We start from the raw sequence: 26,362 nt of genomic DNA on the forward strand, positions 1-26,362 counted from the left end.
TAGTATGGGACCACTTCTCCTTTTTTTCTGTAGACACATCATAACGGCCAAAAATCTGTAGGTATAACGGGTGAAGTTTAAAATGAAACTTAACTGATTTCAATGTCTGGCTCATGTGGTCGGCCACTGTCAGGCGATCGAAATATTAATATAACCCAACCTAGCCCAGCCCACTGATTAGATTAAATTCGAAATGGTTACGTAATATTAGCATTTCGGCAACTCTCACGTGGCTGGTCATACAAGCCCAAATTCAAAATTATAGGAAATGTTTTGTTACACACGAGAAGGATCCGTTTGGGTTTTAAAAAAAGAACTTTATTTTCACCCGCACTATACTACAATGTTAACAATTATGGTTACAAAATGGCGGTAGAACGCTCTCGATATCCGACTCCTCAGTGTATCGATTACGCTCTGATTAAGACTCTGACTGTAGTATGTTACGATTCTTCTAGACTGCGTCGCACGCGCCTGTTGCTACTGTTTTTATGTCCTCTTCTTATCTCTGAATTGCGTTACCGTTTTTGGCTTATCTTATTTGTGTCCAGGACCGCGCGTTATCTTGGTTACGACTTTTAGCCCGTGAGATTCCTCCCGGGGCGAAAAAAAATGTGTCCTCGCATTTTGATTTGCGTTTCAAATTAATATTTTACTCGCATACTACATTCCTATTTGATTCTATTAAACCTTGTTCGAACTCTAGCGCTAATTCTAATACACTTTCTAACTTATTTATTAGATTAGGATCGTTTTTCCATTCTATGAAAGGTCGGTATAAATATTTTTTGGTTTTTTCTTTGTGTTCTATGTCATTACTATAACATGTTACAATATATCTTTGGATGTCTAATGATCTAGTTTTTAATAGATAGAAAAATCTAGAGAAAAATTGCGAACATAGATTACATTTTGCGGCGCGTCTGTACTTATGAAGATTTTTCCCGCATATTACGCACGGTTCTTTCTCGGCTAATTGTCGAATTGGTAAAATGTGTTTTTCAATACCATACTTTTCGTGACTCCATGAGTTCCTGATTTCTTCGATTGTCACTGGGTCGAATTCCGGTTGGCAAGTTTTGCAGTAGTATTGTTCCTGGATGTCGTCTTGGAGGGTGGTGTAAACTAAGTTATTATCTTCGGTTCCCCTGGTGCAAATAAAATTTTCTATGGTATCAATGAATATTTGTAGTAGGTCTTCCTCCAATAAATGTCTAGTATGTTAGTATACCCCATCCTGTAACATATGGTTTTAGTGTACTTCGTTATCTGGTAGTCTGTAAAATATTTTCCTCGAAAGTCTCGATCTCGTCGAAAGTTCTCGTTCTTGATACTGGGGTGGTTCTTCTTCCTGGTGCATTAGATCTGTCATTCTGACTGGTTCCGTAGGTGTTCTATCTATCGTTTGTGCGTATGTTCCGAATGAGCAATGATCGTAAATGGTGATACATGACGTTAAAATTCTTCTTAGTACGTTCTATGCAGGTCGTAGGCAGTTCATTTTGTACAGGATATATAATGTGGCTCCAATTAAGCTCGCATATCCTAATATTGTGACATAATATTTAATTCGTTCCATTGTAGTCATTGTTTTTCTTTTTAATGATAATATCTCGATCTGCTGATTTATTTTGTCTATAGTTGTTTCTATTAGTTAAAGATCTTGCGCCGTTATTTGAGTTTTCTTCAAGTATGTGATATTGAGATCTTGTATGTCAATTTGTCTATCTGCTAATATTTGTTTCCAATGGTCCAGATGTTCCGTTGTTTCAATAGGTATATTTAATGTGGTATAGTAAATATTCGATATGTGCACCATTCTCGGGTCTGAACTGGTGCAGATATCGTACAGTTCCTACATTGATTGATGTTTTGCCGAACGTCGAACTGGTGCAGATATCGTACAGTTCCTACATTTCGAGCGAAGGAGACTGAACGTAAACAAACAGTGACCTACCAGAAGGACACTCCTAAGGCAAGAATAAAACTTTTATTTTTGATTTTTTTTTTAAAACTTTTTCCATCATATTTGTGACATTTTTCTCATTAAAATGAGACCAAACACGATATACTTCGGGACATATTTGTTTGTAATTTCAAATGTTACGCGTACATCGATGACTACTCTAATAAGATATTGCAAGTAAATATAACTCGAATTACGTCGTGTTTGGTCTCATTTTAATCAGGAAAATGTCACGAACATGATAGAGAAAGTTTTATAAAAATTTGATAAAAAATAAAAAAGTTAGCAACGTATTAGGATTGTGAACAATTGAATAGACTTTTGATGTTTGCCGACTGCCACGATCGTAGCGTCTCTTTCTTTTTGACTCGCTATCCTCTTCGACGTGAAAAACTTTCATCGTCAATTAAACCAGTAAATATAGTCCAAATTATGTCGTGTTTGGTCTTCTTTTAATCAGAAAAATATAAAGAATCTATTGGTAAAAGTTGGATCTCGAAAAAATCAAAAATAAAAAAGTTTTATATTTGTATATGTATTGCTTCATGGATATACCCGACCCCGGATCATGTTACATTTCTCGGCGACCGAGCTTCTCGGCGTCTGAAGGGGTCTTCCCCCCAGTGGTGGGGATAACTTTGGTGCACATATCGTACAGATCATTTGTGCACATATCGAATATTTACTGTATTTCTTTTTTCTCCTCCTGCTTTTATAATGGCTTCTTCTGTAGTTCCTGCGCATCCTTGTGGTAAATGTATTATGCTTCTATCTTGTATTATCATTATGTGTGGATCTTGGTTCTCGCATATAATATGTATTTGCTCTTTTCTTGGAGCGATGGTATCCAATCTTGATTCGTTGAGAGTTGAATGAATAGTGTACTTTGTAGTTTTATATATTTTTGTGAGCATTCTTGGTTTTTCTTTAGGAGTAATTCTATCAAACAAGCGTTTGAGGATGATGTAAGATAGTTCGGGTGTTTTCTTTGAATTACGTATTGATTTCCCACAGTCTTAAATTGTGCTTTTTCTTCCTCATTGATGGGTATGAATTCCGTGCGCGGTTGATTTAAGAGTAGATATTCAAATTCCACGTTATATGCGGAGTATCCTTGGTTAAGTTCAAGAAAATGGGGTACCCTCCGATTCAACTGATTTATATATCAAAAAAAAGCCCTCGACTTGGTGATTTCAACGTTGGTCATCCCATCCCTTAACTCCCACCCCTCTGCCCCTTAGAAGCCAAAAACTGAAACGGTCCAAAAAGTGATTTTTCCACATATCTCAGCGAGTTTATCATTTCCATCCCTTTTGTTTTTGATAATCAGATTTGGCTAGGTTAGGTTAGGCTGCTGATAGCATCGAATGACCACACCTGCCTCCGTGTGAATGCCAAAACACGCAATGGAATTCACAAAAAGTAATAGCATAAACACTGCTTACTTGGTATATGGGCCAACGCGAGCGCAATCCAAGTATGTACACTAGGGTGGCCCTTAGCCATAGAGCTCGATTTTTTTTTTTCGATTTTTTCATCGTCTCACTTCCTAAAATTGTGACACTTGATGAAAAAATGATAATGTCAAAATTTCAGTATGAGTGGATAACAGGGACCCGTGCCGCAATCGAGTTGAAGTTTTGAAACTTGTACGATTTCAGGTTATCGTCGAATATCTTAGTGACCTTTTATTTTAAAAGTATCAGTGAATATTTTATAATGAAAATATAATTTTTTACACGTGTAATACTAGCGTTTACATACAATTACAACACATACTTATTTACATATTTACATACAATACATTTACGCACAAATGTAACGTAGCTTTTAAGTTACCGGAGAATGTGGCGGTTCAGCAACTGGGAGCTGTATATAATTTGTACAAAAGTTGATAAATTTTTCAATAATCTCGATTGTATTAGCACTTATAAACGAATTTTTTTTAATTACTTATAAGCAAAATATTCTTTAAAGGAATTTCAGTTATGTTTTATAAATTAGCCTATTATTAAATTGTACGTAGCGTTTAATATATACATGGTATGTCCTGAAAGTAATGTCAGTAAGTCGATTAAAAATCATTTATTGAACTGCTCGTTACAAATGATTAAAAATCTTCAAAATAGGCTCCTTCTGCGTCAATACATCGGCTCCAGCGAATCTTCCAGCTCTCGAATGCATTGCTGTAGGCCTTCTCCGGAATTTCCTTCAATGCCGCCGTACAAGCTCTTTCGATTCCGTCTACTGTCCCGAAAATCTTGCCTTTCATGGGTGTTTTGATTCGAACACAAAAGAACATGGGTGTTTTGACTTGAACAAAAAAAGATCGGGGGGAGCTATGACCGGGCTGTACGGGGGCTGGGGAATCGTTGGCACCCCTGCTTTAACCAAGTAGTCGGAGACGATAAAGGCGGTATGGGCCGGAGCGTGGTGCAACGTCCAGTTATCTGCCGATATGGTTCGTGACGATGCAATACACTTGAGTTTTTGGAATATTTAACATATCGGCCATTAAACGAACACTTAATCGTCGGTCTGAGTTAAACAATTCCCTCACTCGTGTCACATTGTCGGCTGTGGTGGTCGTGGATGGCCGTCCGGCATGGTTGTGGGGACTAAGGTTCGTGAAGGAGAGCCCGTTGTAGGAAATGACGCACGACGACTTTTCTTGCTATTTGCAAGGATTGCACTTTTTATTAATACGCGCACGTGCTGACTCTTTCGCTTTCGTACAAGAAGTGGAAGAACGACGTTCTTCTTTTTCGCGCCGCGTTCCTTATAAACTAGTCTTACCAACTACTTTTTACAATTTAACCTAAGAAATAAAAAGTAACTAAAAATAGGAACTGTCCAGAGGGCGCATGTGTCGCTGTCGGTACAGTCGCCACATGGTCCTCGTCGTCGACCTCTTCCCGGCCTTTCAAAAAGGCCTTGTGCCACCGAAACATTTGCTGATCTGACAGGGCATCTTTTTTATAAGCTGACTTGATCATAGCAACCGTTTCTGTCGCGGTCTTTCCAAGTTTCACGCAAAACTTGATCGCAATTCTTTGTTCTAACGAGCGCTGCAATTTGACTTGTACAGTGACACAAAACAATTCTCACGGATACGCTCGTCTTTATTCTCCGGATGCTCGGAGTACCTTCAGCAGCGGAGATCTGTTTAGCTGATTTCCCGTACTACCAATTTTAACCGAAAAAATCGCGGTCCGACGTAAAGTCGCGTCACAATAAAGTCACTGACATTACTTTCAGGACATACCATGTATTCTGTGTTAATGTAGATTTGCTTACATTAGGATAAAAGCTTTTCTAATTCTCAATTACTTTCTTCTTCATTTTTGGTCAGCAGATTATTATATTCAGATATAAGTTTAACACCACGTTCAGCGGTATCGTTTTCCACTTTCAAATTTCTTGCAATTTCCAAACCTTTTTGATATGAAATATCATTTTTCCATAAGGAAGGGTCTTTTTCTAAGAAATCTGTAGGTATATTGTACCTGTTAAGTCATTTTTTGGATTCAGTAGAAATGAAGCTATCAATATTCATATTTACATAATTTTGTACGTTTTCCGGAAGTATTACAAGTTTCTTTGCTGAATATTCCTTATTATCATTTCTTAGAGCCTTAATCATTTTCCTTTTTGTGTTCAATGGTATTATTTCATTGAAAAAGGATAATGCCACGTTCTCAGGTACAAGGTACCATAAATGGTTAGAAAATTTGCGTATTCCTGTTCTAGCAATATTATTATCAATTGTAAAATACAAGTATAGATTTTGTAGGAATTTTAGATCTTGTACTGACGCTCTTACGGGAATTGGTGCATTAATCCAGGCTTGAATGTATAAATTAGCTAAAAGAATACATATATCACTTATCCCTATGATTTCGTTACTATCCAATAACAATTGTTGTCGGAATAAATAAATTTTTAGCACGTAAATTGCTTTAGCCATCCACCTAGCATTATGAAACGCTCCAGGAACATGAAAAGTATTTCCATCGTGGAAGAGATCCACCAAGAAAAATTATCATCAACTCCAAAAGTTCTTTGTAATTATCTTTCGGCTACGTTTGTCGTAAATGGTACAAGCAAAAATATATTGTTTCTTCTACTTCCTGGAGCTTTCCATAAATATAAGAATCTTGTATACCTGTTTTAAAATTTGATAAATTAATCTTAGGCCAAGCTTTTTGAAATTTTTTAAAAAGCGGTACTTCTTACCTGATCCCTTGATCAGGTAAAACTCGGTAATATTCACAACTGCCGGGAATCTTTTTGTATATCTACTATGCAGAGCACCTACTATACATTTTTTTAATACCGAAATATTTGTTTTATTTTACATAAGATCTTTAATGGCTAACTGAATAGGAGATTAGTTTTCGTATTCGAGATGACCGCTTCAGCAACTACCTACAGAATGAGATTCATACTAACATTAGCGGTAACATTCAGTAATTTTTAATATATTTTTGAAAATCATACACCAACACTAAAATTATATATATAAAAAATGATATTTTCATTATAAAATATTCGCTGATACTTGTAAAATAAAAGGCCACTAACATATTCGACGATAACCTGAAATCGTGCAAATTTCAAAACTTCAACTCGATTGCGGCACGGGTTTCTGTTATCCAATCATGCTGAAACTTTGACATTATCATTTTTTCATCAAGTGTCACAATTTTAGGGGGTGAGACCAAAAAAAATCGGAAGTCGAAAAATAAGGGCCACCCTAATGTACACTCACCAGGCAAGAAATATAAATACAGTTCAAAATCTAAACGTATTGGCACCCTCACCCCATACGATATAACCTAACCAAATCTGATTTTAAAAAAAAAAGGGATGGAAATGATAGACTCGCTGAGATATGTAGAAAAATCACTTTTTGGACCGTTTCAGTTTTTAGCTTCTACGGGGCAGAGGGGTGGGAGTTAAGGGGTGGGATGATCACCGTTGAAATCGCCAAGTCGAGGGCTTCCTTTTGATATATAAATCAGTTGAATCGGAGGGTACCCCATTTTCTTGAACCCAACCGTATCCTTGAATGTATGAGTAAATTGGTAATGTGATCGGTCTATATAATGTGTATACGTCTTCTTCTAGTATTGGAATCCGAAGGTTGTAAATTAATTTTTCGTTTGTTAGCGTTATAGATATTTCGCTCGTGTCTAATAGTATTCCATAATATTCTTCTCTCACCAGTGGTACAGGGAATTTCTCGAATTTTGTTGTGTTTCTTATTGCTTCGAAGAGTTCTAAAGGTGGTAGTATCGTTGGGTGTACTATGCCATGTTTGCCATCAACTATAGCTTCCTGGAGCTTTTGCATTGTCGTAGAAACGTCATGGTACAGAAATATGTAGTCAGTCAGGGTCTCGTCTATTTCTAAATTGAATATTTCTTCTTTTGTAGCGTTCTGTAGTAATTCGAAATTGATATTCAACTTTTCTGTTTGTTGTTGTATATATTTATAGGTTCCCAGGTCGTCTTGTATCTTGTGGAGTAATATCGTCGTTTGATTTCTTACCAAGTGGGCTATTTTAATATTATCTTCCCTCAACTTGTCCATTTCATTGTTATAATATTCCGCATCTGAAACTGTCATGGTTCCAAACAGTATCTTCATTCCTGGCGTTAAGTAATCCTCTTTTTTGTACATGCCCCATGAATTTCCTTAGAGACGTTAGCTCTTGATTCAATCGTTTATTTCGTTCTTGCTGAAGGATTATTCTTTGTTTGCTCAAGCATGGGTCGATTTCATTACACCGTTTGCCTAGTTGATTTGTATGCAAAATCAATAACTTTATTTCATCTTGTAGATGTCTGTATTCTATTCCAACGGTTACTTTCCAAGTATGATGATATAGTTGTACTTCCTTTATGTGTTCCAAATAAATTGATTTTGTCATGCCTATCGGCGTTATGGTTATTTCTTCCTTGTCAATCGGTTTCGTCGGCGCTTTGTGCATCAATATGCTCAGAATCAGAAGGTTCAATAATTGATTCATTCTCATCTTGCTTTTGTGTAACTTCTTGGTTTTCCTCTTCTGTTTCTGCAACATAGAAAGGTTTGAGGTCGGACAGGTGATATGTTACAGCTCGGTTTCCCTTTCGAATGGTAGCTGCTTGATTGTCTATTATTCTAATAATTTCGTATGGGCCTTCCCATGGTGAATCGAGTCTCTTGTCCTGTGGTTGTCTTTTGACCATTACATGTTGTCCTATTCTGTACTCTCTTTCTATTCTGGCTTCTGGTAATCTTTGTTGCGTTTTTTCCTGTTGCTTCTTTATTCTTTCTTTTGCAATCTCTTGTGTTCTTCGTCTCTTATTGCTTAGAGCTTCGTATGCCATTTTCTCTCCAAATTCCATTTCGTGTGCTTCTATCGGAATGTATGGCTTCCAACCAAACATAAATTCAGAAGGTGATATTCCGGTGATTTCATTATGAGTGTTATTATATGATATAGTAGCGTTAGGTAGAAGTTTAACCCATTCATTCTTTTCTTCTATAAAGCTTCTTAAATAATTGAATACTTCTTTATGAGTCCTTTCGTTCTTTCCATTAGATTGTGGATGATATACTGCAGTTGTTGTGTGTTTGATTCTGAGTTTCTCCTCAACGAATTCTTGAAATTCTCCTCTAAATTCTAGACCATTATCTGTCAATATTTCCTTAGGTACTCCAAATACTTGACAATAATACGAGGTGTGACACAAAAGTAACGAGACTAGTCCAATAAATCATTGTACCTGCAGAATCAGTTCTCCGTGACATTATCACCTTCAAAGTAGTCCCCTTCAGCATTCACACACTTTTGCATTTGGTGCTGCCATTGCTGGTAACAATTCTGGAACGAGGTTTTTGGAAGTCCCTTTAGGAGATTCTCCGTTTCTGCCTGAACCTCTTTAACTGAGGTGAAATGGGTTCCCATTAAGCAAAATTTAACTTTAGGAAATAAAGAAAAGTCTCATGGAGCCAAATCAGGTGAATAAGGAGGATGCCCCATCACAGTAATATTTGTACTGGTCAGAAACTACTTGGCAGACAGTGCCGTGTGAGCGGATGCATTGTCCTGGTGCAACGATCATCCATCGCTTCATAACTGTGGCCTTTCTTTCCAAATTTTTTCACTAAATCTTTTTAGGACTTTAATGTAGTAGTGTTGGTTAACAGTCTGACCACTGGGAAACCACTCAATCATTACAATTCCATTAATGTGGAATTTTGATTTTGACATGCGTGCTTTTTTGGGTTTTGGGGATCCTGGAGACTTCCACTCCATTGACTGGCGCTTACATTCTGGGTCATAGGTAAAAATCCAAGTCTCATCACATGTTACAAAAGATTTCAACAAATTTTACAAAAAACTTGATGTTTATATGCTGTTCGATTTTTACATTAGACATTTTTCCGGCAGAATGCAGTTGCATGTGTTCACTAAATAACACAATATTTCCAAATGGTGTGACCGATTCAATCGAAATTGGCAACATGGATAAGGGAGGTATGTGGGGATGCCACAAAAAACAATTGCTGCCAATTCCATTGTTTTTTCAAGCTACAGACCTAGTCTCGTTACTTTTGTGTCACACCTCGTATGTCCAGAAATTTTCTGCGACTTCCTTAGGTGTTTTCGTTTTTAATGGAGCTAGTTGCACGTACCTTGTTAGATAATCTTGTATGACCAGTATGTATCGATATTTTCTGACGGTACTGGTTCTATAGTGTCCAGTGATACTTTATCATTGGGTTTGGATGATATATCAGGCGTTCCTGGAGGCGGTCTATTAGCCGTGTATTTTAATCTATCTCTTTGGCAAATTTCACACTTTTTTATGAAATTTTCTACGTCTTTAGTGATTCCCGACCAATTATACATGGTTCTTAGTCGTTGAAGTGTTTTTTCAACTCCCTGGTGTCCTCCTATGGTGCTTTCGTGTATGCTTCTTATTAATCGCTCCTTTTCTTTCTGCGTTTCTGGATCTTTTGTTGTGTTTCATTTTGTGAATGAATTCTATCATTCGCAGGATAGTTTCTTTTACATATGGGTCCATGATTCGTACTTCTATTTCGTTTACTTCTGGTATCTTGGTTCTCAGCCCAGCGTACCATATTTCTTCTTCTGCATTCGGATTAATGCATAGACTCCTGTTCCTTCTGCTGGTTGTGACAACGAGTCCTCTCCGGGATACTCGCCCTGTGTCATATTCCAGCGTTTCTTCTTCCTCAAATGTTCTTTCGTTACTTTTGAATTCATTATACGTTGGAGCGGCTTCTTCCTGAAGGTCGCTCAATATGTTTTCTATCGTTTCATTCATTTCATCGTTATCGATCATATGTACCGTCGTTAAGAAAGGAAAGGAAAATTATCACCAAGAGCAATGGGCTCACGTAGCGTTGAGGAAGGAGACTGGGGCGTAATAGGAAACTCGGGGAAAATCGGGTAAGCAGCGATAATGCAAGGGTAAAAGGGACGAGGAAAGGGGAAGCAAAATTTTGGAAATTTTGGAAAACAAAATCAGACATTTGCGACACCAAACAGAGTTAGGCATAGAATTAGACAGCGTATTATGACACTTACAAGGAAACATATCGAACCGCGACACACCGATTTTAATGAAACTTATGTGAAAGATAGTTCTCAAAAAAATATTTGACACGTATTTTTTTTTATCGGCAATCGTTCACATTGAAGGGGTGAAAATAGCCCTCGAAGTTGGGGGTTGAAACCATGTTTTTGGGAATATCTCCGGAACGAAAGAAGATAATTGAATTCTTTTTTTTGTAAATTGTTCGTCTTTAGATAGGAAATTTTTGTGCGTAAAAAAATTTCAAGAAACTTTATTTGTTTAAATAATATTTAAAAAATTCATCATTTTTGTTTAAATTTTTGCACTAAATGTTGATGTATTTTTCTGCAACTTCGTGTACGTAAACTATGGACAAAAATAGAGGATACGTGTTTTTGGAATTTTTTGTTTGTTGCAATGTTTATTAGATATATAATTTAACATCACCTCCTGTGAAGAGGGGCAATCAGCATTTTTATTACAAATATCATTATTTTTACAATCTTTGGGCTATCTTCCCAGATGTCCGCAAACTGGATTTCTGTCTTCCTAAACCAAAAAAAAAAGATAGGAATGCGAGAAAGAGACAAGCCAAAAACTGCATTTTCTACTACAGACGGACATTATGAATACAATAGAATGCCATTTGGATTAAAAAACGCGCCAGCTACTTTTCAAAGAATGATGAACAACGGCTTAAGAGGATTAATCGGAAATACACCCTTGGACAAAAAGATAGCACATGTGTGTTATCTTTAATTTCTTGGAAACTACTTGTTAAAATTTTTTAATGTAATACATGCCATTCTAATTGTTACATTGCAGAGAGAAGGAACTTCTTAGTAAATATGGTTGACCTTGCTAGTTTTCTGAGCAAGCAGAAGAAATATACAAATACTGGCGGCGAAATGATAGCACATTCACAAAATTTATACATATATTTTCACAAAAAAAGAAAGTTACATTGCAATTAATACAAAGTTAATAATGAGTATATCCGTCTTTATTTTCTATTACTTCGTGTACCCGCTTTGGTAAGGATTTGTAAAACTTTTTAATTGTATATTATGGCAAATTATCCCAATGCATCTTAATAGCTTCTTTTAATTGTTTAATAATAACATACTGTTTTCCATTCTTATATACAGCACGTGCTAGTTCTCCCCAATAATTTTCAATAATATTCAGGTCCAGGGAGCGTGCGGGCAACGGAAAAACTGATGCGTTTTCTCCTCGAAAAAATTGTTCTTCGACTTTAATTCGGAGAATTGCAGCATTGTCATGTTAAAAAATAAATTTATCAGTGGTAATTCGTAGTGCGTGTTCAATACTTTGTTTTGAGAGTAAAGGGTCTGAGCGCTTAACGGCCCCAGGAAACAAAATTCAAAAAAACCATATGGATCGTGTAGCCTGCTTCGAGTAGATCACACGTACCCATGTTTGGCGTTCCAAATCACCGTCGTCGCTCCAAAAGAGGAGGAAATGTCTCCCGAGCGGTCGAAGTACATCGGACATACGGCGACTTGTAATGCTCATATCTCACCCGCGTTTAGGGCTACAGAGCTAATCGAGTGTTCTTTGGAAAGCTGGAGAAACGTACTTTCTGATGCGTGTATCAAGTATTAAGAAAGTATATATATATATAAGAAAGTATATTGGTGTGAGTGCCCGAATGGAAACCGAACAGTAGGCTGCTGCTCACATGTGGCCGCTGCCATCTTCTACTTGGCCCTTGCTCGGTACCTCCCGCAGATTCTGCGCCCGGCTGCGCAGTTAACGGAGCTCTTCGTACCATCCGGAGAAGAAACGGAAGCAGAAGGGAGTGACAGCGAGGCTTAAGTGCTTCCAGAACGGCTTTCTCATGCTTATATAGAGGTAGGTGTGCGAAATGTGTAAAATCGGGTGCGACCATCTACGGTTTTTTCGAAATTAAAGTATCGGGCCCCCAATGGATTTTCGATTGGGATATCGCATTTTGTTCGCCTCGAAGGGGGGCACACATAGAGCGTGTAGCTAGAGCGGTCCGTCGAATGCATTTGTGTGCAGTGTGCAATCAATGAATTTCAGTTCCTCCACTCGGTAGCATCTTCATCGCTACTTTCTTAATACTTGATACACGCATCAGAAAGTACGTTTCTCCAGCTTTCCAAAGAACACTCGATTAGCTCTGTAGCCCTAAACGCGGGTGAGATATGAGCATTTCAAGTCGCCGTATGTCCGATGTACTTCGACCGCTCGGGAGACATTTCCTCCTCTTCTGGAGCGACGACGGTGATTTGGAACGCCAAACATGGGTACACGTGGTCTACTCGAAGCAGGCTACACGATCCATATGGTTTTTTTGAATTTTTTTTCCGGGGCCAAAAAGTATATCTTATGCGCCGAGACCCTTTATATATTTTTGAGAATTCATTTTTCCTTCAAGAAACTGTTCATTTGTTTTGCCTTTGTATCCATTCCGTTTAAATTCCAGCAAATCATTACACATTCCAAATCATTACACCACCCCCACCCATTTGTCTTTGTTTTTTACTGTAAACATTTCTTTGTATTAACATGATTGCACACCCTTCATTCCCGACACCGCACAATGAATGCAATGCGTGAACATGATTGTATATCGATTTTGTACATCGATTGGACATTGATGCATTTGTTTTTAGAGCGAGCGCGAATATGGTAATCGCTTAAGCTGGTTGCGAGGACCGTTGTTATAAATAATTATTCATTCGTTATTATGATTTGAGGAATTACGGTTGTATTTTTGAACATTAAATTATTATATTTTCAGTTCCGTTTTCTATTCATTCTTTGCCGTCTTCTTACAGTTTTCAGAAGTGGGATAGTGACCGTAGTAAATTATTATTTTGATTTTGTGAAATTCTATATTATAGTTATCGGTAATTTTCTGTTTTGTGTTTTTTTTTTTTCTTTTGTCCACGATTTTTGGTGAAATTTCTGAATTTTGAGTTGAATTACGAAGAAGATGGCCAAGTGCAAGAAAGATTTAAGCGAATTTTCCCTTCTACAACTTCAAGAGCTGTTACGAGAACGTGGTTTGGCGATTAGCGGTAATAAAAATGATCTGGTAAGATGCCAGAACGGACGAATTGGAGTTAACAGGTTCGCAGATGAACATAAATTTGTTAGAAAAAGAAAGAGAATTATTGCAAAGAGAACGTGAACTATTGGAACGGGAAAAACGATTATTCCAAAGAGAATGTGTGTCGCCAGTTAGTGGTTCCACAAACACGAAACTGTCTGCTAGTTTAAGCATGATCTCAGAAATGTTGAGAGAATTTAATGGTGAGTCGTACGATTTTGAAAATTGGAAACAACAGTTAGAAACTTTACGTTCATGTTATCAGCTGGATGATAATTCAGTTAAAATTTTGATGAATTTGAGATTAAAGGGAAAAGCCCTTAAATGGGTTCAAACAAAACCAAATTATCTTGTTTTGTCTGCCACTCAATTACTCGAAGAAATGAAGTTGGTTTTCGATCACCGCCCAAGTAAACTCGCACTACGAAGAGAAATGGAGATTCGAACATGGAACAGAAACGAGACGTTCTACGATTATTACTTTGAAAAAATGATTGTAGCGAATAGAATTAATGTCGATCCAGAAGAATTGGTAGATTTATTAATTGATGGTATCTCGGACATACGGTTGAGGGATCAAGCACGTATGAACTGCTATAAGAGTGCTGAAGAATTGTTACGAGCATTTAAGAAAATTGCATTGGAAGAAAACACTAGTTTTGATCGGAAGAGAGCAGCAACGTCAAGGCATTCAACGCGAGATGGAATAGTACCAACGTCAAGACAGTCAACGCGAGATGAAATAATAGCAACGTCAAGGCAGTCAATACGCGATGAAATAACCAATAAAGAATTTCGATGTTATAATTGCAACACGACAGGGCATTTAAAGAAGAATTGCCCAAAGCCGCTGCGAACGTGGGGATCGTGCTATCGTTGTGGATGTACTCAACATCGGGCAAATAATTGTTCTTTGAATGCAGCTTCAACATCTAGAGCAGCAGGGACAACCACTTTGAATCTAATCCAGCCAAATTCACCTCGTGATGCGTTTGAAGTTCCAATATCATGGGAAGTTAGCGGCGGGAAATATGACACCGCACAATGAATGCAATGCGTGAGCATGATTGTATATCGATTTTGTACATCGATTGGACATTGATGCATTTGTTTTTGGAGCGAGCGCGAATATGGTAATCGCTTAAGCTGGTTGCGAGGACCGTTGTTATAAATAATTATTCATTCGTTATTATGATTTGAGGAATTACGGTTGTATTTTTGAATATTAAATTAGTATATTTTCAGTTCCGTTTTCTATTCATTCTTCGCCGTCTTCTTACATTACTAATCTTTCTTTTTTTAAATCAAGGTAGTAAAATGAAAATGTCAGTAAAAAAAAATTTGTTTCCATTTCTACGAAGACAAATGGGTGGGGTGGTGTAATGATTTGGGCTGGAATTTAAACGGAATGGACACAAAGGCAAAAAAAAATGAACAGTTTCTTCGAGGAAAAATGAATTCTTAAAAATATATAAATTTACTCTCAAAACAAAGTATTGAACACGCACTACGAATTACCACTGATAAATTTATTTTTTAACATGACAATGCTGCAATTCTCCGAATTAAAGTCGAAGAACAATTTTTTCGAGGAGAAAACGCATCAGTTTTTCCGTTGCCCGCACGCTCCCTGGACCTGAATATTATTGAAAATTATTGGGGAGAACTAGCACGTGCTGTATATAAGAATGGAAAACAGTATGTTATTATTAAACAATTAAAAGAAGCTATTAAGATGCATTGGGATAATTTGCCATAATATACAATTAAAAAGTTTTACAAATCCTTACCAAAGCGGGTACACGAAGTAATAGAAAATAAAGACGGATATACTCATTATTAACTTTGTATTAATTGCAATGTAACTTTCTTTTTTTGTGAAAATATATGTATAAATTTTGTGAATGTGCTATCATTTCGCCGCCAGTATTTGTATATTTCTTCTGCTTGCTCAGAAAACTAGCAAGGTCAACCATATTTACTAAGAAGTTCCTTCTCTCTGCAATGTAACAATTAGAATGGCATGTATTACATTAAAAAATTTTAACAAGTAGTTTCCAAGAAATTAAAGATAACACACATGTGCTATCTTTTTGTCCAAGGGTGTATTTCCGATTAATCCTCTTAAGCCGTTGTTCATCATTCTTTGAAAAGTAGCTGGCGCGTTTTTTAATCCAAATGGCATTCTATTGTATTCATAATGTCCGTCTGTAGTAGAAAATGCAGTTTTTGGCTTGTCTCTTTCTCGCATTCCTATCTTTTTTTTTTGGTTTAGGAAGACAGAAATCCAGTTTGCGGACATCTGGGAAGATAGCCCAAAGATTGTAAAAATAATGATATTTGTAATAAAAATGCTGATTGCCCCTCTTCACAGGAGGTGATGTTAAATTATATATCTAATAAACATTGCAACAAACAAAAAATTCCAAAAACACGTATCCTCTATTTTTGTCCATAGTTTACGTACACGAAGTTGCAGAAAAATACATCAACATTTAGTGCAAAAATTTAAACAAAAATGATGAATTTTTTAAATATTATTTAAACAAATAAAGTTTCTTGAAATTTTTTTACGCACAAAAATTTCCTATCTAAAGACGAACAATTTACAAAAAAAAGAATTCAATTATCTTCTTTCGTTCCGGAGATATTCCCAAAAACATGGTTTCAACCCCCAACTTCGAGGGCTATTTTCACCCCTTCAATGTGAACGATTGCCGATAAAAAAAAATACGTGTCAAATATTTTTTTGAGAACTATCTTTCACATAAGTTTCATTAAAATCGGTGTGTCGCGGTTCGATATGTTTCCTTGTAAGTGTCATAATACGCTGTCTAATTCTATGCCTAACTCTGTTTGGTGTCGCAAATGTCTGATTTTGTTTTCCAAAATTTCCAAAATTTTGCTTCCCCTTTCCTCGTCCCTTTTACCCTTGCATTATCGCTGCTTACCCGATTTTCCCCGAGTTTCCTATTACGCCCCAGTCTCCTTCCTCAACGCTACGTGAGCCCATTGCTCTTGGTGATAATTTTCCTTTCTCTCTCCAAGTATTTTCAGTCGGTTCCCAATTCGCCCCCTAATGGTACTGTGACCAGGCTGACGTCTGAGTTCTTTGCTCCAACACTTTTCGATTGAAAGGTCTGTCCGAACCCTCGAGTCGTTCTTCGTAGCCTTGCCCGCCGTTTGTTGCTGCTTCTATTTGTTGCCGCCGCGAAGGCGCCAGCCGGAAGTTGCCAGCAACGCTCCATTTCCTTCCGGATCGGAGCTTAAGCCGCTTCGCTATTCGAAACTCTCTTTGAGCTTGAATTTTCTAATTATTTCTCCTTCCTCTCTCCTGTTAATCCCACTCGGTCCCCATTGTCGCCCCCTAATGGTGCCATGACCAGGCTGACGACTGGGTTCCTTGCTAAATCAACAGTTGATCGGAAGGGTGCTCAGTTCAATTTGACCTCTCTCCCTCCCCTCCCCCGCTCCGTCGGTCCCAGTTTTGTGCCCCCTAATGGTGCTATGACCAGGCTGACACCGGTTTCCTCCTTTGCCGGTTTGAATCGTTCGATCGGTCGTGCGTAAGTTTCTCCGCCTCTTCCACTCCTGCTCTTCCTCTTGTCCCCTCGTTGTCTTCTCGCTTCTTTCTCTCCTCTTGCCGTTTGAAGAGCGCGCCCTGTCCCCACCATCTTGCTTGTTGCCGCGTGCCTCCGCGTCGCCCTTAGGCTTCGTCCTTAAGGGCCGTTCTTCATGCGCCTGCAGCGACCCTTCCTCGGCCATGTTGGATATTGCGAACCGGCGTTTTCGCTCTGCGCTTTCCCTCGCGCGGAGATGCCCACATGTTCGTTCGATACATCGAAGTTTACTCGATCGATCTATTCATCGTCAAATCACAAAAGAAAAACTCAAAGGCTAACTACCGCGTGCATGCAATATGCCTCGCACTCTAATTCCCTTCTTACATTTACATTACTTAATTTATTTAATTTTGCGACTTTCTCTCACAACTTCGACATATCGCCCGACCACGTGTTCACGTAAGTCCTTCTTCGAGGGCATATTTCGCCCTTAAAGTGCACTAATTTCACTCGCGATTTATTAAAATAATCATGTTTAAGTCGCGCACTTATTTATTTTATTCCGCGGTCGGCCCGAACACTCGTTTCTTCGCTCTCGACTTCTCATGAGTTTGCACCCCATGCTTTCCCTCGCGTCGCGTGGAGATCGCCATTACCGAAATTTCCTTTTTTATTTATAACTTCACTATTCCACTTTCAATTTTCACAAAAATTTCACCGCTCACTTCCCCCGCGGTTCCCCCTCACTTCACAACATTATTTACCACACTTTTACAACTTTTTCCCACCAAAACTGGATTTTAACGCGGAGCGACCCCCGAACACGTGCACTCGCCACGACAGCCAGCCGTGCTCTTTCTCGCATTCCTATCTGGTGAAATCCTGAAGCCAAATCAAACGCAGAAAAATATTTCGCATTACCTAATTTATCAAGGGTACGAATCTTGTTTTGTTCGTTCATTCAATTTTCTGTAATCTGTCACCAATCTCCATTTCTTTTTTCCTGATGCATCTGGTTTTTTCGGCACTATCCAGAGTGGTGAATTAAAGGGAGAATTACTTTCTCTAATTATTCCTTCTTCTAACATCTTTCTTACTTGGCTTGCTATTTCTTCTTAGTGAATTGGAGGGAATCTATATTGTCTAGTGTGAATCGGAGTCGGGTCTGTTAATTCTATAGAATGCTCGGTTAAATTAGTTAATGGTATAGGGTCCCCTGGTAATACAAAAATATTGTGGTACTTTTTTATTATTTCCCATGTTCTTTTTCATCTCTAATATGGTCCAGTCGTGTGTTTTGTTTCAGAAATTCTTCGCGTTCGTTAGTTAGCAATCTGGGATTCTTGGGAAAGTCTGATGTTTGAATTTTTTGGCCTAGTACTTCTGTTGTCTTTATTGTTTTTGTCTCTGTTTCGCTCAAATTGTTAACGGGTACCTGGGTGATTCCATTCTTTACTGTAACTAACATGTCTATGTCTGCCAGAGTTATTTTAGCTTCACCGTTTTGAATGTTTGTTACTTTGATTTTCTGCAATTTGCTCGTTTTTGGTGGTGAGGTGAAGGGTGAATGAATCGTAGTCCGATTAACAATAACGAGAACTATATTGATCGTAATGCGCGTGGTGTTCGATGATCGAAAAGTGACTGTTCGAGTCGAAGTCGGTAATTCGAATGACCTTTTTTGTTGCCTCTTGAGCCTACCCCCGCAAGCACGGGGAAAAACTCAAGAGGAGAAATCCCGTAAACACACGACAACGGAACATCATCTGGTCGGCGAAAATTTTATTGTCTCCGGTACCTGGACATTTCCTAGGCCCGAAAACATCGACTTTGTAGCGGCGAAAAAATCAACGCTGCACGCTACAGTGGTATGGTTGTTTCCTCAATGTTGTTATCTTTTCTCGTGAATACTCTATTTTCCAATCGTAATTGTCCCTGACAGACGTCCCATGTACAATGTATCGTTCTTAACGAATCTATTCCAAGTAATCCGTACTCTTGCATTATTTCATCTTTTACTACTAGGAATTTTAAGTTTTTGTCCAACAATCTCATTTCAAATTCTCCTACCGTTCTAAAAGTATGTTGAGATAGTGTTCTTATTTCGCGTGTGTTTCGTCTTATTATTCTCCTTTTGTTGGTAATAATGGATTCTTTCAATAATGAGACTGCAGCGCCTGAGTCTACTAAAAATCTATCAGTTTTCACATTTTCGAGTTGAAGAGTAACGTATGTTAGCTGGTTGCCGATAGCCGTATTAATTTTGGTAATTGTTCGTCGATTATTTATTGGAGGTCTTCGGTTTGGGGATCTCTTGCTTCTAAATCTTGATCTTGGTCGTTCGATATAGCGTGTGCTGGTGGGGTTTCTGGGAATTCTTGACGTACGTGAAAATTTTGAAATTGTTTTGTTCTACATTCGGTTTCGTCGTATTTTATTCTTTTGCAATAAGTTTGACTGGATTTGAACGAACTTGGAAATTTTTGTGAGGTTTCCGTGGATTAAAATTCGTACGATTTTGAACTCTTACTGGGTTTGGTCTGAATAAATCGTGTCTTTGTTGCATTAACTCCGACATTCGAGCTGCATTTATTGCTTCTTGAATGGTTTGGGGATTAACACGTCATTTAATAAATCTCCGGTCTAAGAAAAACATATTTTTTTTTTAGAAATTCCACTTTAATCATCAATATACATTCCTTCCAGTGTGATACATTGATTCCAACGCACCTCTAACTTTTCAATTCCCTTTATATTAAACGATTTGTCTTTGCCCCCAAAATAAGCTTCAGTTGAGCCAAATTTCTTTCCCTGGAGCATTTTTTTCATATCTGCAAAGAGCCAGTAGTCGTTGGAGTCCAAATCTGGGGAGTACGGTGTGTGGGGAAACAATTCAAAACGTAATTCATTCAATTGAACCATCGTGTTCATCAACTTATGAAACGGCGCATTGCCTTCGAGAAACAGCAAACGCGGCACCCACTTCGAAAGCAATTTGCACATGTCCAAATTTTCATGCAAAATTGTGAAGACACTACCTTCTGATATCTTCAAGGCATCAGCTATCTCACACAACTTAAGTTTACGGCCCTTTAAAACTATTTTGTGGACATTTTTTATGTTTTCCGAAACGACTGCTGATTTTGGTGCAGAATCCCTATAATGCTTATGAAGTCATTTTTTGGCTTCAACAGTATTTTTTCCGATTAAAAAACAGTGTTTAATCAACACACGAAATTCCTTTCTATCCATTGCCTTCAAAATTACGAAACTGGGGGTACTAAAATGACTGTAACTTCTAAACTATTGGTCAGAATACCCTGAAATTTTGACACGTACTGTTTGAAGGTTAGTATTATTCGAAAATAACGTGGGTCTGTCATCAGTATCGCCATATTTGTGTCAGACCAGGGACTTATTGAGTGACGTGTTAGATGTTTTTACTTCTAATCGCGTTTCTCTTTCTAATCCGTTTATAAAGTCTATTATTCCTTTTCGTTTTTCTTCTTCGAATAATAATTCGCGTTGTTCTGCCGGGAGGGGCCTGCTTAGTGCGGCGTTTAAAGCGGCGTCATGTATTCTCGTGAATCGCGATACGAGGTGTGACCCAAAAGAAACGAGACTCGGTGTGTATTTTGAAAAAACAATGGAATTGGCAGCAATTGTTTTTGTGGCATCATCCCACATACCTCCTCTATCCATGTTGCAAATTTCGATTGAATCGCTCATACCATTTGGAAGTATTGCGTTATTTAGTGAACACGTGCAACTGCATTCTGCTGGAAAAATGTCTAACGTAAAAACCGAACAGCGAATAAACATCAAGTTTCTTGTAAAATTTGTTGAAATCTGTTGTAACATGTGATGAGACATGATGATTCCCAGTGGTCAGACTGTTAGCAACACTACTACATTAAAGTCCTAAAAAGATTTAGTGAAAAAATTTGGAAAGAAAGGCCACAGTTATGAAGCGATGGATGATCGTTGCACCAGGACAATGCATCCGCTCACACGGCACTGTCTGCCAAGTAGTTTCTGACCAGTACAAATATTACTGTGATGGGGCATCCTCCTTATTCACCTGATTTGGCTCCATGAGACTTTTCTTTATTTCCTAAAGTTAAATTTTGCTTAAAGGGAACCCATTTCATCTCAGTTAAAGAGGTTCAGGCAAAAACGGAGAATCTTTCGAAAGGACTTCCAAAAACCTGGTTCCAGAATTATTACTAACAATGGCAGCGCCGAATGCATAAGTGTGTGAATGGTGAAGGGGACTACTTTGAAGGTGATAATGTCACGGAGAACTGATTCTACAAGTACAATGATTTATTGGACCAGTCTCGTTACTTTTGGCTCACACCTCGTATATACGAATTTACCGGTTCTTTGAAATTCTGTCTGCATTGGATTCTTTGCAATTGTAGCAATGTCGAATCGATTGGAGAGCCATAATTCTGTCTTAATTGGTTTTTCAAATCTTCAAATGTTCTTATCATTTCGGCATGGATCACGGTTCTGGCCTTTCCGACTATTTTTTGTACTAATATACTTCTATCTCTTTTTCTGTACGTTGTATTTAACTGTCTCTACTTGGCAAATAAATGTTTCAACTGGTAATGTTTCTCCGTCAAATTCGGATACAGTTCCTAATAACTCGTTCAGTATATATGGAGAAGTTTCGAGATCATCGTCATTTGTCAGCATCGAGTTAGACGATCTAGCAAGGGGGTCCTCTCTCCGTAGGTTATCATCCCTTGTTTCTAATCTCTCCAGTCGACTCATGATTTCGGAAAGCATTTTAGTGGTAGCCTCCATTTCAGCCATCTTACCTTGATTTGCTGATTCGATGTTCCTTGTTGCTTGTATTTCTCTAAGGGGTCTCTCTCTTTTCCTTTTCTTCTTCCTCCTTTCTCGTGGATCCGCTGACCGTCTCAGCAGCTACGTCGACTCCGCAATGATTTTCAGCAGATTCCGCCGCTGCCACCAATTTATGTTACACACGAGAAGGATCCGTTTGGGTTTTAAAAAAAGAACTTTATTTTCACTCGCACTATACTACAATGTTAACAATTGTGGTTACAAAATGTCGATAGAACGCTCTCGATATCCGACTCCGCAGTGTATCGATTACGCTCGGCTCGATTATGCTTTGATTAAGACTCTGACTGTAGTATGTTACGGTTCTTCTAGACTGCGTCGCACACGCCTGTCACTACTGTTTTTATATCTTCTTCTTATCTCTGAATTGCGTTACCGTTTTTGGCTTATCTTATTTGTGTCCAGGACCGCGCGTTATCTTGTTTACGACTTTTAGCCCGTGAGAATTTAAATTTGATTTTCTGCGAGTAGATACGTATCACTAATCGAATCATTAGAAAATAGGTAATTATGTACTACAGGGAAGTTTGCTCCAATGATGTTAACCGTGATACACGTACTTACGTTGCTAAGAACTCGATTCTGAGTTATGTTTTTACTATCTTAATCGTCAGCTTCATGATTTTTTTAGATATTTATAAAAAGTGTTTCTTCTATGTGCTAACTCGCGCACACTTATTCAAAAGAAATTAATCTTAAGAATAATATTTGAATATGAGTCCGAACGATTAACTCAGAAAGCCGTCTTAAACGGTTGACTCGTAAAAATTACTGAGTCCGTAACGAAGGATTTGCGTAAAATTTCTAACAAGGGAACATATCCAACTCCGACACGCCGATTTTGATGAAACTTATGTGAAATATAGTTCTCAAAAAAATATTTGACACGTATTTTTTTTTATCGGCAATCGTGCATATTGAAGGGGTGAAAATAGCCCTCGAAGTTGGGGGTGGAAATCATATTTTTGGGAATATCTCCGGAATTAAAGAAGATAATTGGATTCTTTTTTTTGTAAATTGTTGATCTTTTAATAGACAATTTTTGTGCGAAAAAAAATTTCAATAAACTTTATTTGTTTAAATAATATTTTGAAAATTTACAATTTTTGTTTAAATTTTTGCACTAAATGTTGATTTATTTTTTGCAACTCCGTGTACGTAAACTATAGACAAAAATAGGGGACACGTGTTTTTGGAATTTGTTGTTTGTTGCAATGTTTCTTAGATATATGTTAGATAAAAAGTCTTTGTGATAATTAGCGATCCGTATTCTTCGAAAGTTCTGGGTTAAGTCCCCTGCTGTCCCTCAAGGTCCGCTTAACGAAGGATGCAATATCCTCCCCACTCTGTGACCAGATCCTACTAGAATACCCTAATCTCTGTGCACGTGCCACGCAGCACCATGACGTCGGGTCATCGGCCACGAGACACGACACCTTCGGTGATCCTCAAAGAAGAAGGCATCGACCTCTAACCATAACATTCGCGACTCTTAGAATTCGTCGCAGTCCTTAGCTATCGGTTACCACCGATCCTTAGCTCGATGACGGACATGAGTTTATATTATCGTCATCCCAAGACCCCTAAGAACCGGGTCAAAATCCGGGATACGATGACCCTGACACGTGTGCCACCTTTGCACACGGCTTGACGCTAACATATATAATTTAAAATCACCTCCTGTGAAGAGGGGCAATCAGTATTTTTATTAAAAATATCATTATTTTTACAACCTTTTACATTATTTTAGCGATTTTATACCTGTTCATATGCCGTTAATTGATTTCTGAACAATTATTGTAAGCGTCGCAGGTATGAGCGTGACGCGGTTACAATCACCGCCGTAAGGAACATAGGCTTTTATGGCCAATATTGTTAAAATATAATTTAATTTATTTTTATTTTCTGAGTTTCTTAAAAAATCCCAATGTTTCCAAAAATTCTAAATATTTTATTTAGAATGAAGTTGTGGCGGTTTCACTCCCACGCTCATCGCCACTAGACGGCGCATAGAATCGAAACCTAGACTTTCTCGCTAGTACTCCAAGAGCCTTCCTATTCAGATATATAGTTCCTGTCCATCCCTTCCTTACATCCCCGCGTCTAAGGCAAGGGCCTGCTAGAACGCCTTACTGATGAGTCCACTAGCAGGCCCCGGACGAAACGTTCTCCCTCTCCTTTCCTTTTCCTAGCCTCCCTACCATAGCTATCCGTTCGCTCCGAGGGGCGGGGAAGGCGGTAGGGCGCGCGCTTTAGCGAACCTAACCATTCAAAAGGTAATTTTTGACACTTTCGTCGTTCATTTGCAGCCTTACCGTTAGAATTACAAAAAAAAATGTATCAGAACTTTCTTGTAGAGAATTTTCCATTCTACATTTTTTGTTGGAAACATTTTTTCATCAGATGAGAATTTTTCAAAATAAATACAAAAAACTCTAAGAAATCACGATTTTCTGCTGTTTTTCCAAAATAGCAGCTCAGATATGTCCGACCGCCGATTTTTATGATCATATTCGTATTCAGGAGGCAAAAATACATCGAAAACATGTCCCGAATATTTTTTTTGAGGTGACGTAGTAATTGTAAAGTTTTACCAAACATACAATTTATATATATCAAAAGGCACTAATAGACATAGTTAATATTAATCGATTACTTAGTTGTTTACAGATATTCGAAGAAAACTGGGTGTGCCAATACTTTTTTGACCCACTGTATAACGCAAATTTGACCATATCTATCATTTTTAATAAATTTTCTGTGTATTATTAATATTGCCTTTCGAGGTATATCCATCAATTACGACGTTGAAAAGTTAAAAAAGAAAAGAATATACGGAAATTATTACTCTACAAAATATATTTGAAAGATATGTATTAGGAAAATAATTATTACAAATAACTTATAAAAAAATGGAAAACTATATATCACAAAAAATTACAGATGAATATGTTACAGAAAAATGACAAAACATTTATTACATGTTAGGTTGTAGAATACATTAGAGAGGATTAGACCTCAGGCCAAGTTTTGGGCACAATAGTTTATAATTTTTAGGCCCTTCAGAAAACAACATTTGTTACTTTCAATAGCTTTTGACTCGTAGCAGAAATAGGACCCAAGGAGTCATTACATTCTAGCCAGTTTTTTCTTGATTTATTGCCAGTACATCTGGGGTCAGAACCCTTAGCCGTAGTCGTAGAGTCTTTTGTTTGCATTTTCCATTCATGTCGAGGTACTCCTTAGGTTTATTACTCGCTACGGTCATTTTGGGAAAAACCCAATTTTCACTACGTCACTTTTTTTTTGCCACTTCTACTCAGTATTTGTCATCCAATAGAAACATCATTTTTGCTATCCCTTCCAAGTTCGAGGAAGTGTGAACGCCCACTCCGAGCTTTCCTGGATCGCGGAAAAGCGTCGGAGTGCTAGACATTAGACATCATCAGACATTAGAAGTTATTCATTAAATAGATATTAGACATCATCAGACATTAGAAGTTATTCATTAAATAGACATTAGACATACAAAATACAAAGTTCAACATTTACACAACTCTAAATTCATACATTTAACTTACACACAAGTCACTCACGATTCAATAAAGTTCGTTATTGTTAAACTCGAAGTCAATCATTCAATACAGTCCACTTATATCCGACTTTGAGAATTGTCACAAATTCTACGCGTCAGAGACCGTCGCTAATTATTGTCGACACGACGACGCACATACATTACAAATAAATTACTGGTGAATGTGCAGGTTTAAACTATTCTTGTTTAAACGTGTACTCCGTTAAATGTACTCCGTTAAAATCGTTTCCCCACCCCCAATTCATTTGACTTGGGCATTTAAATTGGTTGTGCCCTTTCTTTATCTCTAGGATAGGAGGAGGGTTTCCTTGTCAGATATCCCTAGTACAACATTAAAAGAATTATATAAAATGATAAGGATGTACGCAAAGCTAATTTGTTATATTATTTTAAAAATAATTGATGTTAATTAAAAATAAGTACGTAATTTAAAAAACAAACAAGTTATGCAAAATTATAACATTATGGCTAATATGCACCGAATTTTAAATCAACAGGCGGTGTTGTCAGACTTTGTAATGGAACTGACATTATACAGTCAGTGTAAAAAGTATTCGTACAGTAATTAATTTCAACAAAAATGTTGTGAAACGTCATTTATTAAAAAAATTTGAACAAATAAAAAATACATACATATTCTTAGATGTCTATGTATTCTAT

At 37.6% G+C, this 26,362-nt stretch overlaps 2 protein-coding genes across 4 annotated transcripts in view; both read right to left on the bottom strand.

Annotated features, from left to right (window-relative positions):
* The window catches only part of T48 (FU domain-containing protein T48), a 64,093-nt gene that overhangs the window by 6,756 nt on the left and 30,975 nt on the right, over positions 1-26,362 (bottom strand). Inside the window, exons 1-2 of one of the 3 annotated variants that reach the window (XM_012287765.2) lie at positions 1,232-1,670; positions 1,009-1,148 (exon numbers count right to left, since the gene is read on the bottom strand). The exons of 1 other annotated variant lie outside the window; for it this stretch is intronic. In XM_012287765.2, the coding sequence (XP_012143155.1) occupies positions 1,009-1,148; positions 1,232-1,236 (145 nt within the window). In that variant the 5' untranslated portion in view covers positions 1,237-1,670. Of the gene's footprint in view, positions 1-1,008; positions 1,149-1,231; positions 1,671-26,362 lie in introns of those variants that run through there. One more of the 3 variants, XM_012287764.2, reaches the window with a different exon arrangement.
* On the bottom strand, positions 1,014-26,338 carry LOC143266644 (uncharacterized). The gene is made up of 2 exons (XM_076542133.1): positions 22,059-26,338; positions 1,014-8,045 (listed from the first exon to the last, which is right to left on the bottom strand). Exon 2 carries the CDS (start codon positions 7,649-7,651, stop codon positions 6,941-6,943), a length of 711 nt encoding a protein of 236 aa, XP_076398248.1. The 5' UTR covers positions 7,652-8,045; positions 22,059-26,338; the 3' UTR covers positions 1,014-6,940.

Source organism: Megachile rotundata, chromosome 2, assembly GCF_050947335.1.
Source record: "Megachile rotundata isolate GNS110a chromosome 2, iyMegRotu1, whole genome shotgun sequence".
NCBI classification, from domain to species: Eukaryota; Metazoa; Arthropoda; class Insecta; order Hymenoptera; family Megachilidae; genus Megachile; species Megachile rotundata.

Excerpts from the sequence above, each read along its gene's own strand:
- LOC143266644 (XM_076542133.1), bottom strand. The coding sequence starts at position 7,651 with ATGTACAAAAAAGAGGATTACTTAACGCCAGGAATGAAGATACTGTTT.